At 44.3% G+C, this 12,452-nt stretch overlaps 1 protein-coding gene across 1 annotated transcript; it reads right to left on the minus strand.

The window, feature by feature from the left end:
* Window positions 1-9,747: 9,747 nt before the first annotated feature.
* On the minus strand, window positions 9,748-10,537 carry LOC141646311 (putative glutathione S-transferase). Its single transcript, XM_074454246.1, has 2 exons — window positions 10,223-10,537; window positions 9,748-10,119 (listed from the first exon to the last, which is right to left on the minus strand). The coding sequence occupies exons 1-2, from the start codon at window positions 10,535-10,537 to the stop codon at window positions 9,775-9,777; spliced, it is 660 nt and encodes a 219-aa protein (XP_074310347.1). The 3' UTR covers window positions 9,748-9,774.
* Between the last annotated feature and the right edge of the window lie 1,915 nt (window positions 10,538-12,452).

Here is a 12,452-nt window from a genome sequence, read left to right on the forward strand (position 1 = left end):
ACGTAGTATTTGTTGAGCAAAAGTAACGATGTACGCCGTCTTGTGTGTATTCTTTTGTGGATGAATATTGGATCCCTTCACTTGTTTGTCTTCTTTGTATTTATAGTGAATAAACCCTAATGGGTTTATTAGGGTTCCCTACTCAACTACCTTGTTCCTCAAGGTAGAGTTTGGACTTTCCTTATTTAGAATACGGCAATAATTAGGATTTCCTTGTCTTACCCGGGATCTTATTTATATCTTAGTCCAAGCCGAACTCTTCTTCATCAGTTGCCCTTCCCCAGATTATCCTGCTTCCAGACCTGCCTCCCTGGCTCGGTCCATGGGCCCGACTCCCCTTGTATGTAACGGGTCCATTGCTCATTAATTACCCACTTATCTCGTGTCACGTAGCCCAGGCAAAATACGGTAATTTTGGCCCTAACAGTTGCCCCCAATTTCGCTTCTCAGCTTTGTTGAGGAGGGAAATTGATTCTTCAAGCTCTACCTACTGTCGCTATTCTGCTACCGGTAAACCGTTATTATCCTTCTGCCGTATGCTGCTATTCTGCTGGATGGAGTGCAGCCCAACCCATCGTGTGACATCATTTGAAACTTTTCTTTGGAACAGAGTGTCAAGCTCGATGGAGAAGTCTGTTGAATTCTCTTTGGAACAAGTCGGGTCGGTCGCTCACGGATTTGAGTCCTGCTAGATATACTTGAGATAATTCTGCATCCCTATTCTGTACCCATAATTCTGGTGCCCTGATCCACTTGTTTCTGCTGAATCATACTATGTTGTTCTGGCAGACTGATTTCTGGCTCTCCTTGGTTCTGCTGATCGGGAAGTAGATGTAAGCTGATTTTTTATCGATGTAGACTCGTGGACTCTTGTTAACAGATTTTTCAGCAAGCGGACTCCAGGCGGATTTCTGCTGGAGGATGCTCAGAACAATTGGTGGACTCTAGGAACCCGATGGCTGACGTTGGGATCCTGACGGCTGGTGGTGGGGGACGGCTGGGTTTCGGGAACGGATGGGCGACGCTGGGAGCGGATGTCGAATTTGGGAGCCGACGGTGACGCTGGGAGCGGATGGTGGCGCCGAATCTGTTGGCGGAACGGGAATCGACGGTGGTTCGGAATCGGAAGCGCTCGGGAACCAGACGGCTGATGCTGGGAGCCTGATGGCGGATGCCAGGGAGCAGATGCCTGACTCTAGGGACCAGGTGGCGATCTTTGGGATCCAAACGACCGAAGTCGGAAAGCGGACGGGCCGACACGGGAACGAGAAAGCGATCTTTGGGAGCGACGACGGTGAATCTAGGAAGCACTTCCCACCTGTCCTTAACATTCGGTTATCTGGTCACCAAGGGTGAATCCGATGGTTGGAGCATTCGGTATAAGTTTGTTATACACTTGTTATGTAGGTAATACCTGCAAAATGTTAGTAGCAATGCATGTGCATGCATTGACTCTTTAATGTATGAGGCAGACTATATGATGATTAGATATGTTGTAAACTATCATATGTCATGAATGCAATGTCAACCATGACTATATGCTGTGTCTCTTGTTTCGTTTGTCTTTATCTGAAGTTTAGTTCCCACTTTTGATTTGCTAGGAGGTTGGCCTGGCTGCTGAACATTGCTTCCTTGTGAGTCCTCTTTTATTTGACCCTTTCTTCCTTTGCCCATGTGCTCCCCTGACTGATGGTTTTCTTTATTGCAGGCTCTTCAATCATCCCTCTACCTTCGTAAGATGTTGTGCCAAACTGAGGGAGCAGCTCCACGTGGCCCTAAAGGAGAAGGAGGTAGCTAAAGACCAGCTGGCCGGGACGCAGGAAGCTAACTGCGTTCTGACTTCTGGGCTGACAAAGGCTGAGGCCCGTGCTGAGGAGATGGCTGAGCTAGCCAAGAATGTGGGAGCCTATACTGCTTTCCAGGGGCGGATTGACTGCATTCGTGCTTATACTGAGGGGAGGCACACATCCTGGAACCTGGAGGAGGAGCTGGCCGAGTTCACTCGTGCATTTCCCAATGGCATGGACCTGAGCGCCCTGTTTCCTTCTGAAGCTGAAGCTGCTAACCCGGAGCCTGAGTATACTGCCATGGACATCTCTGAAGCCATCTCTGGGACTGTCGAGGAGATTCTGGCGGGGGAGACTGGCGATGGTGCCACTGCAACTCTTGAGGCTGTTCAGGCACCCGTAATGGAGAAGCAAGTAGAGCATGGGGAGTAGAGCAATGGTCAGGATGCAGTTGTCGAGAGGATTGACCTCTCTTAAATTTTATTTCAAATTATCTGGGGACTTGGCCCTGTGTGGCGCAAGTTTTGTAAAAAACTCTTTTTTATTTTCTTTCTTGTTTTGGCTCGTTTTGTGCCTGCCGGTGTGCAGGTTTTGAACTTCTGATGGCGCCTGCTAAAGGTAGTAGGTGCCTTAACTTAAAGTAGATCTGGGCCCAGGTTTCTAGGCCCTACTTTTGTTATACTTGCGTTTTTGCCAATGATTTCTGGAGTTTTGATTCCACATAGGTGTACCCAGGTGGCTGACCTGGTTCCAGGTGCACAGCGCCTGCTCCTGGCGAGCGGTTTTTGATAACATATTTTACTCATGACATAAAATATGTTATCACTAGGGTTAGCTGACTGGAGCATACCTTCATTGAATGTTTCTGACTAACAAGGAATGTTGCGTTCCTTGTGGTTCCAGACGTTTGAAATCCGTGCAAGCACCCATTGATCTACGACATAGCTATGGAATTACTGAGTTAACGTTAAGGTATGGGTGGTCTTAGTATGCCGTACCCTGCGCGCTACCTCGGCGTATGCTCTCCATGTGGCTTGACTTGAGATAAACCTCTTCGCAGCCTCACATGGCAGGGGCTGGACCCTCAAAGTGTCCCTTATCTGATAAGCAACCAACATCAGTGTCAAAGCCTTTCTCCCTAGAAGCGCGAAAGATAACCAAATAGTACAAATACCTGGTGCTATCTCATGGTGTTCCAAAGCAACATCTGGATCCAGGAAGCCACAGCGCGTACCACTTGGGTTTTTAGAAAATATTTTGTTTTAAATAAAGAGGAATAAATAAAAACGAAATAAAACAAAAACAAATTTTGAAACTCAAAAGAGGACTCGATAAAACAAAAGATATTAGTAAAAAGGTTTTTGCTTCATGGACTGTTGAAAGGTACTCCGTACACTAAGGTTTTAGCATTTTTTCAGACAAAGTACGGTCGGGGATTATACAAGATTTGACCTTGCATGGTCATCAATCTGTACACCCTATTTCCTGGCGCTTTCAGCCTGTCATTGTCCTTTCCAATTGTAAGCAAATTTTTCAACCTTGTGATTTTTGGTATTTTCAAATACCCTTCATAGCACTAGGTCCTCTACTGTGAGAGTCCTGATTCTGACGTTGTTATCATATGCCCTTGCTTCTGATTGCTTGTAAGATGTCATGCGTATGTGAGCACTTCTTAGTTCAACTGCTGTGGCTCTTTGTTTTTGCTACCGTTTCAGGTTCTCAACATTGATTTTGTTGTTTGACCAAGCTTGCTCGATGGACTGTTGACTTCCGGCTGTCGCGTGAGGGATGTGGTCTCTGCCCCCTGCATGACTTTCACGGCTTTGCTGTGGATGGCATGCAATATAATATGAGACCCATGCTTGCTTTTTACTTTCTTGCTGAGGGCGGTGTCATTTGTTTTTTGTCTTTTGTTATTTCACGTTCTGGTGTCAAGGGAACCAGGCTGGTGGCAGCACGTGTTGCTGTGATTTTTCACTCTGGGAAGCTGATGCAAGGATGTGTTCTGCAGCATTCTGGCTGCTGCATGTCTCCTATATATTCAGGGTGCTATGAGCTTTTATGTATCAGCGGTACGTTGATTGAATTGCCCCCATGCCATTGATTCATGTCCTGCAAGCTGCAGGCGGAGCTACCTGTCCTGCTGGCCCGACCTGTGCGCGGGGAGGCTGTTTCTGCAGGCCGAAAATTTGTTGCAGGGAGCGCTCTACATTCTGCGTTCTGTGTCCTGCGTCCTACAGTCTGCGTTCTGCATTCTGCGTCCTGCATTCTACATCCTGCGTCCTACGTCCTGCGTCCTGCATTTTGCATTCTGCGTTATATGATGCAGGAGGAGCGATTTGATATGGAGAAGAGTGACAGGTTCTGGAGCCTGAGTAACCACTCCTGCTGGTAGGGAGATCTCCTGCAAGAAATTATCCTAATAGGGCCAGCAGATGGCACAGCCAACGACCTTCCAATGCTCAAGACAGTAGTTATTCAAAATATAACAGGGTAATAAGATTACGAAGTTACGGATTACTTTAAGAGCGACATATGGACACGAATCTTCTGTTCTTGTTTACCGATGGTTTTAGCACATGAATGATAAGCATAAGTGGTAAGATACCTAGCTTGAATGTTACCCCCAGGTTGTAAGGACGTCTGCCTCCAGATTCTGGGTTGTGGCCCCTGGCTGGGGACCTATCTGGTTTCAGATATTCTCAGGTGCCTGACTCTCAGGGTCGCTGCAGGCTCGGATGATCAGGTTCCCTCCTGGTCCCCTCGCGGGGACCTGGGTACCAGGCCTACTCCTGTCCCTCTTATTAGAAATTCCACTAGTGTGCCATGTACAACTCTAGTTCCTATTTCCCTGACGTTTTCATCCACCTAGGTCTGGGGTGCTGGACTAGAGTCAGGTGCAAAGTCTAGCATGGTTTGTGACTTAACTGTCATTCGAGGTTCGAACTTCAGGGTGTGAGCACTTAGGCCTATGGTTCAATTGGTCATTGTTTATCTATCCTAATAGCTCTAGTTTTCTCATATAGGCTTTCAGGAGGTAGTCAATTATCGCATGGATATGATGAGACTAAAAATAAGAAATCAATTTACAGAAAGCTATAACAGGTGCAAGAACCAGTTTTTCAAGTGATGTGTACCTGGTCTCTGCAGGATGCAGAGACTTATTTGAGATAATATTCTGGGTACCAGTATGACGCTAACTGAAGCCTTGGTTATCGACATGTATGAGGACCAGGTGCTGGGACCAGGCGCGGTGAATCAGATACAGGGACCGGGTGTGAGATCAGGTACATGGACTAGGTACGGTAACCAGGGTCTTCTGGTTCCGGGATGGACAACAGTGGTGCTACCAAGGTTCTTCTGGTTCTGGCTCAGAAAGCAGAGGTAGTACTAGGGTTTCCCTGATTCTGCTTCCTTTGCTGATGGCTCCTGCAAATGGGCTACGCAGGAGTCTGGCTCACTCTGGGTCCTGGCCTTCATCTGGTCTGCTGCTAGATTCTGGCTGCCTGGGTTGCTGGCGAAAAGGTTGCTGCGACAACTATTCCTGGTTGTCGTTCTGGTGTCTGCTAACTGCTTTCTGCTTCATGTTTCCTGCCTCCCCAGGCTTCGCCTCTGCTTCCTCCTGCTTCCTTTGGAACCTGGAAGTTAAGAGGAGACAGCTGGTCGAGACTTCTTTATTCTACTAGATTTCAGCGTGTTGGAGACCTGGTTCTGGGTGCTGATAAGGTCAGCTCCCCGAAAATGATGCTTATTGGGTCAACCACCCGAAAATGCTTATGGTCGGGTCAGCTGCCGTAAAATGCTGCTGGTGAGGCCAGTTCCCCTAAACTGCTGCTGATGTTTCTGAGCCAGAGCTAGTTCCTGCAAGAGAGGGTCAAACAGAGCAAGGTAGAAAAGCTGGTGTAGCTGCTGCTGAGGAGAGAATCATGTTAGGAGGACCTCTCCTCCAGCCTGTTTGCACTCTCGTTTATGAGTGCCTGGGGACTTGGCCCTTTGTATTTTTCTTTGTTTCGGGATTGTTTCCTAGATGCAGACTGGCGAACCGCGTGTTGATTGTCGTTGTTGGTTCTTATATTCCTTTTGCTTCTATCCAAGCTTTGATAGTTCCAGCATGACGCTCATTCTGGTTTGCCACTTGCTATGTTTGATCTTCTTCGCATCATGTAATCGTAGAACAAAGCGAGACATGCCATGTTAGTTTTATAAAATTCAAACAATTGACGATGAAGATTACCTGTGTACTCTGAATCTTTAGCATTGTTCATTCTGGGTCCAGCTTACCCATGTTGACTAAGTTTATTGTATCCACCAGAATTTTTCTTACGGTGTAGTTTCTATGTACGATGTAATGATAAAAGCACCATGACGGTGTTTCTGAGTCTTAGGCGATCTCCTTTTGTTTCTGTGGCATGCCTTTTTCGCCTTTGAGTATTTTAGGTTGTAGAGTTTTGATCCACCTGTTATCACGTAAATTATTCTAGCACAAATAGAGGTGTAAACGGTGGAACCTGACTCGTGGAGCATATTTTACTGGACTTGCCCCCACGTGATAACAGGTGGTCGCTGCACCAGGCTTTTATGATCCTGCAAGAGGGTTAGGGACATGCGAGATAGTACCAAATATGTTACAACCTGACAACACTTATGTTGAGGTCTGCCCCCAGGGTCGCTGGCTAGTGGAGTTGTAGCGACACTGGTTCGGTTTGTCATTCTGGTTCCTGCTGGCTGAAAGTTCCTGCAACAGGGAGAGATTTAGCTCCAATAGAACAGAATTACGAGATACGCTGTTACCTGATGCTGCCTCCATGCTAGTCATTGTTTCTCTGCAACTTGCTTCTGGATTTCCATCTAGAGCACCAACACGTCGTCTAGGGATCTCTGGTCCAGAGATTCTGGAGGTCCTGATCTGCCCCCAGCATGGTACTTCTGAATCTGTGTGCCTGTACTGAGCATTCCTGCTGGTCCACCTTCTGCTGGTACACTTGTTGCTGGTACGCTGCTGGTGGTTTCTGGTGCACTGACCATTCCTACTCTGGTAGCTAGAGGTTGGAGGGACTCTGACGTCCAGATCTACTATAGGACTCTAGAGGAGCTCTGGGGAGCAGTTCTGTTGCCATTATCTGGATGAATTCTGAGACCAGATCTGCTGGAGGACCCTGGATGAATTCTGGGACCAGATCTCCTGGAGGACTCTGGGGAATAACAGGGACCAGATCTTCGGCTTCGGGGAGCAGATACACGGCTCCAGATAGCAAATCTACTGCTGGATTCCGGGAACCAGATCTTCGACTTCGGAGAGCAGATCTACGGCTCCAGAGAGCAAGTCTACTGCTGGATTCCGGAGGGATTCCGGGAACCAGATCTTCGACTTCGGAGAGCAGATCTACGGCTCCAGAGAGCAAGTCTACTGTAGAATTCCGGAGGAATTTCGGGAACCAGACCTGCTGTCGGACTCAGGCTTTTGAAGGAACTTTGGGGACCAGATCTGCTGCCGGACTCTGGGGCCAGATCTGCTGCAGGTCTTCTGGAGGAACTTCGGGGACCAGATCTGCTGCCGGACTCTAGGACCAGATCTGCTGCGTGACTTCTGGAGGAACTCTGGAAGCAGATCTGCTGCTGGCTTCCGGGGAGGGTCCCAGGAAGCAGATCTACTAATGACTTCTGGCGGAGGATCTCTGGAAGCAGATCTGCTGCTGGCTTCCGGGGAGGGTCCCAGGAAGCAGATCTACTAATGACTTCTGGCGGAGGATCCCAGGAAGCAGATCTGCTGCTGGCTTTCGGATGACTTCATGGATAGTGATGAGATCTTGCTCGCTAGGAGACATGGCACCGGAGACTGACTTGATGACAACTTAGCTGTAGAGATCGATCACCATGCCCCACGGTGGGCGCCAAACTGTTTTGGTAAATTTCTACCAATTTAGGGTTAAAATGACCGCTCTTTTTAGCCTCGTATCGGGGGGTTAGATTATATGTGATTTGTGACGGAATATGTATGTAATTAAGACGGAGTAACGATATAAACAAAGTAAAGGACGAAATAAGGAAATAATGACACAAGAGATTTTGGTGACGCGGAAAACCCGATGTGGGAAACAACCGCGGGGGGAGTTGGAATCCCGCCAATATTCCACTATGTAATAATCGGAGTGCAAGTACAATATACAATTGACCGGATCTGATGATGAATAATCCGTCTGGTGCATAAGGGAGACAGACGGAGTATTGATCAAGGATGTCGTGGCTATTTTGTGGGTTTATACGTGGGATTATTAGTGTGGGATTTGCAGCATGGCTTTAATGTGCTAATGATCAAGTAATCATTGCTTGATGATGGTGGAGGGGTTATTCATGTGCTTGTGGTGTTTTCCTTGTACGTAGTATTTGTTGAGCAAAAGTAACGATGTACGCCGTCTTGTGTGTATTCTTGTGTGGATGAATATTGGATCCCTTCTCTTGTTTGTCTTCCTTGTATTTATAGTGAATAAACCCTATTGGGTTTATTAGGGTTCCCTACTCAACTACCTTGTTCCTCAAGGTAGAGTTTGGACTTTCCTTATTCAGAATACGGCAATAATTAGGATTTCCTTGTCTTACCCGGGATCTTATTTATATCTTAGTCCAAGCCGAACTCTTCTTCATCTGCTGCCCTTCCCCGGATTATCCTGCTTCCAGACCTGCCTCCCTGGCTCGGTCCATGGGCCCGACTCCCCTTGTATGTAACGGGTCTATTGCTCATTAATTACCCACTTATCTCGTGCCACGTAGCCCAAGCAAAATACGGTAATTTTGGCCCTAACAAAGACAAAGTTCCCCTTTTTAAGGTAAAGTATGTGTACTTCTTTGAATCCAAAAACTTAGATATTTTTCATATGATAAAGCATGTTACTCTTATAATTTTGCTTAAAAATTTCTGAAATGAAAATTGTAAACATTTGTAAGCTTGAAATTTTTTTTTGAAAAATTGTCTCCACCGTTGTATCAGATGCAACAGTGCATTGTATTGTTGCATGGTTCTGCTGTCACTTGACAAGTTGAGTATGTTACACGACCTCGTTTACAACATTTGACGTAGGCTAGGGATATTCTTCGTCTTGATCATTCTTGCACATCTTGATGAGTAATTGTAAACTTCAAATGTTATTAACAATAACTAAGAAGCAAACCATTAAATGACAATGAAACTTGGTATCATCAACCAAGTGTGGTCTAACACAAGGGTTGTTACAATTGGCTGGCTTAGGAATAGAAGACCTAATGTGGTGTGGACTAAGGCTGTTTGGTGTCCCTCAAGCTTTGACATAGAATTCTTTTATGGCATGGTTAAGGGTAAATTAGGCTCTTAAGTTATGTTGAAGAAGAAATTGTATATGCTCAACATTGCAACTAACTAATGATAGTTGTTGTATTCGTCAACTGCATACTGAAAGTCACCAACATCTTTTCTATGAATGAATCTTTAGTAAACTGGACATTCAATGTAGATTTTTGATGTGTAAACTGAATCCCGCTTCTATTAGGGATAGGGTTTGGTGCACTTAATATAATTTTAGCACAAAATGAGTAAGGTCACCCTAGACATCGCCGTATAAAACTATCCGTATGATTAAAAGACGGTCTTGGGAAGTAGCTGTTAATCTAGAAAATGAGTGTCTGGAACTCTTGCTTATTGTCATAGGAAAACAAATAGTAACGGAAATTGCCTTTGATCGAAACGTACTGACAATATGATGGAGTACTTTCAAGAAATGTAATTGTCACGATTTCATTTTGAATTATGTTTCTTATAAAAAGGAAAATTACAATATATATAAGTGCTTTATTTATTTTTATTTACCGTAAAAAGGAAAATTACAATACATAAGTACTGTATATACAATACATAAGTGCTTTATTTATTTTTATTTACCGTAAAAAAGAACATCACATAAGTGCTTTATTTATTTTTATTTACCGTATATGAACTTGAATTAATAGAAACATTTGGTCAAACTTTAACCCCAAAACGAGCTTGTAACATTAGGAGCAATTTGGCCTTATCGGGCAAGTTCTCCTTGATGAACGCATCGTCTAACAATTGATCGGCCCATTCATAAATCCCTGGGAACTTCTCCCTTGTAAGAACATAGTTACCCCCAACATCTTGAATAATTGGTATCCAATATGCAATAAATAATCCTATGATGTCCAAGAAACTAAGTTTCTCTCCACCAAATAAATCTCTTTTTGTGATCTCGCTCTCAACAACCTTAAGGATCTCTTCCATTTCTTCTTTCGCTTTTTCGCTATCTTCACCTCGCCTCAACAGTGCTGCTCTTACTGACGCCACCATCTGCATGCTCCAAATTACAATATCAAATCCGACTTCTAAAACTAAAAATGTACGGAGTATATCTATAGTAAGTGATAAATATAATTAAATTAAATTAAATTACCTTGTCATCGATAAACTTGGCCCAAAACCGAACTTGAGCTCGCTCATAAGGGTCTGTAGGCAGGAGCGGGAGTCCATTCTCCTTCCAAGTCTCGTCAATGTATTCCATAATTAGTGACGATTCCACGACGGGTTTACCGTTATGGACAAGGACCGGGATTTTCTTATGGACAGGGTTATACATAAGTAGGTGATCGCTTTTGTTATCAAGATCTTCCTCAATAAATTCATAATCAAGTCCCTTCATTTTAAGGGCTATTTCAACCCTCCTGCTAAATGGACTACCCCATACACCAAACACTTTGATTTCTTGCATTATTATTCTTGTTTGTATGCTATGTATAGTGAATGAATTGAAATAGTATTTATAGGTTGCAAAAAATATGGATCATCGCACCAAATTATGACGTAAGTGATGATAGCATTAGGCTTGATCTATTGATCTTTGACTGTCAAGTTTAATATTATTCCAGATTGTAGAATGTGGATGACATTCAAGTCCAAAATGCCATCCATGTGTTGGATATTAATTGACATAGGTCATTTTTCGAGGGCCTGGACCCGTAATATAGAGGTGGCAATCGAGTCACTCGGATCGGGTTTGGGCGGCTTAACTCAAATCGGGTCATGTCAGATTCAGGTCATATCGGGTTATCCTTCCCTTGAAAAAATAATAGAGTGGGGTCAGGTCGGATTTGCTCAGGTTCTGGCGAGGCAAGAATGGCGGGTCAGACTTACCAGCTCTACCCGTAAACATAGGCCGCCATCCAAATTTGAAATGAGAGCGTATTTTCACGGATAAATCCAAACATATTGGGATTATTATCAATGAGAAGCATGTAATATTTGTACCCACTTTTCTTTTAGGCCGGATTAGTCCACATAAACTGTTATGAATGATATGAAAAGGTGCAAGCGAAATAGAACTAGGATCATAAAAAGAAAGGCGTGTATGTTAATTAAGTTGAGAGTAACATAAATGAAGGAGGACCGAGCCTATTGTGTATGAGAAGACAACATAGGTAGGTAGATTGACTTTTACCAAATAAAATTCGGAGTACACAAACTTTTACCAAATAAAATTCGGAGTACATAAGCTGTTTACATTTGGTATACATAGAGTACAAAATCAAATTCGGAGTACACAAATTTTTACAAAATCAAAGTTTGAATTAATCAGAATTTGAGAGCTAGAAGTGGAAAAATCACTTGAAAGACTAAATCAGTACTGAAAAGAACACATTGGAGCGGAGCAATCAAGGCATTCCGGCAGGGCTTCTAAGTTTGAACATTTGCCTATCACCATGGATTGCAGGGAGGTTAGGTTAAGTACTGAAACTCCTTTGGCAGATTCATCAGCTTCGGAAGACGAGATAAGGGATTTCCATTGGCATCAGAGCCCTGGAGGATGCTTTTCAACTCCCGCCAAACTCTTCAGGTTTCGGCAAAACGATATTTCCAACTCAATAAAAGAAGCATGCACTATGCGCTATGCGCTTTTCTGCTAAACTCTAAGGGTGTGTTTGGATTGGGGTATTTGGAGGGAAAAGAAAGGGAGGGAGAGTAGGAGATTTAAAATCTCTTGTTTGGATAGCAAATGAGGGTGGAGAGAAATGGAGGGGAAGAGATTTGAAGGGATTCAATTTCCTCCTCCAGCTAATCAAAATCTCCACACAAAAGCAAAGATTTGGGGAAATGTCAGATCCAAACACTCACACCCCATTCCCCCTCCTCTCCCCTCCCCTCCCCTCCCCTTCTCTTCTCTCCCTTCCCCTTCCCTCCTTCCCCCTCCCCTCCTTTTCCCTCCACTTTTGCTATCCAAACACACCTTAATAAAAGAAGCATGACATCTATAAATCACTCAGATTTTGACATGAAGGTAAAGTTGTCAAACTTGGGCAATGATTCAATATTAATCGACGTAGAAAGGGAAATGAAGGGACAGCCACATAAGAGATTAAGAGGTACACACTTCTGCATATCTGTTCCTTCCAGCAACCTTTCAAGTTCGGAAATCGACAATTACATTACTCGCCATAAACTCCACGTTAGGCACATCTCCGAGTAAAGATATTTGAGCTGCAGAAGTTGACTCATTGATGGCAGAGTAACCAATTCCAACATATCAAATCCTATAAGTCGGATTTTAACAAAACTATATACATCGTCAATTTTACCATCTTTACAAATTTGATAATTTTATTTACAAAGCTAAACCCATGCTTGCAGCT

Source organism: Silene latifolia, chromosome 3 (assembly GCF_048544455.1).
Source record: "Silene latifolia isolate original U9 population chromosome 3, ASM4854445v1, whole genome shotgun sequence".
NCBI classification, from domain to species: domain Eukaryota; kingdom Viridiplantae; phylum Streptophyta; class Magnoliopsida; order Caryophyllales; family Caryophyllaceae; genus Silene; species Silene latifolia.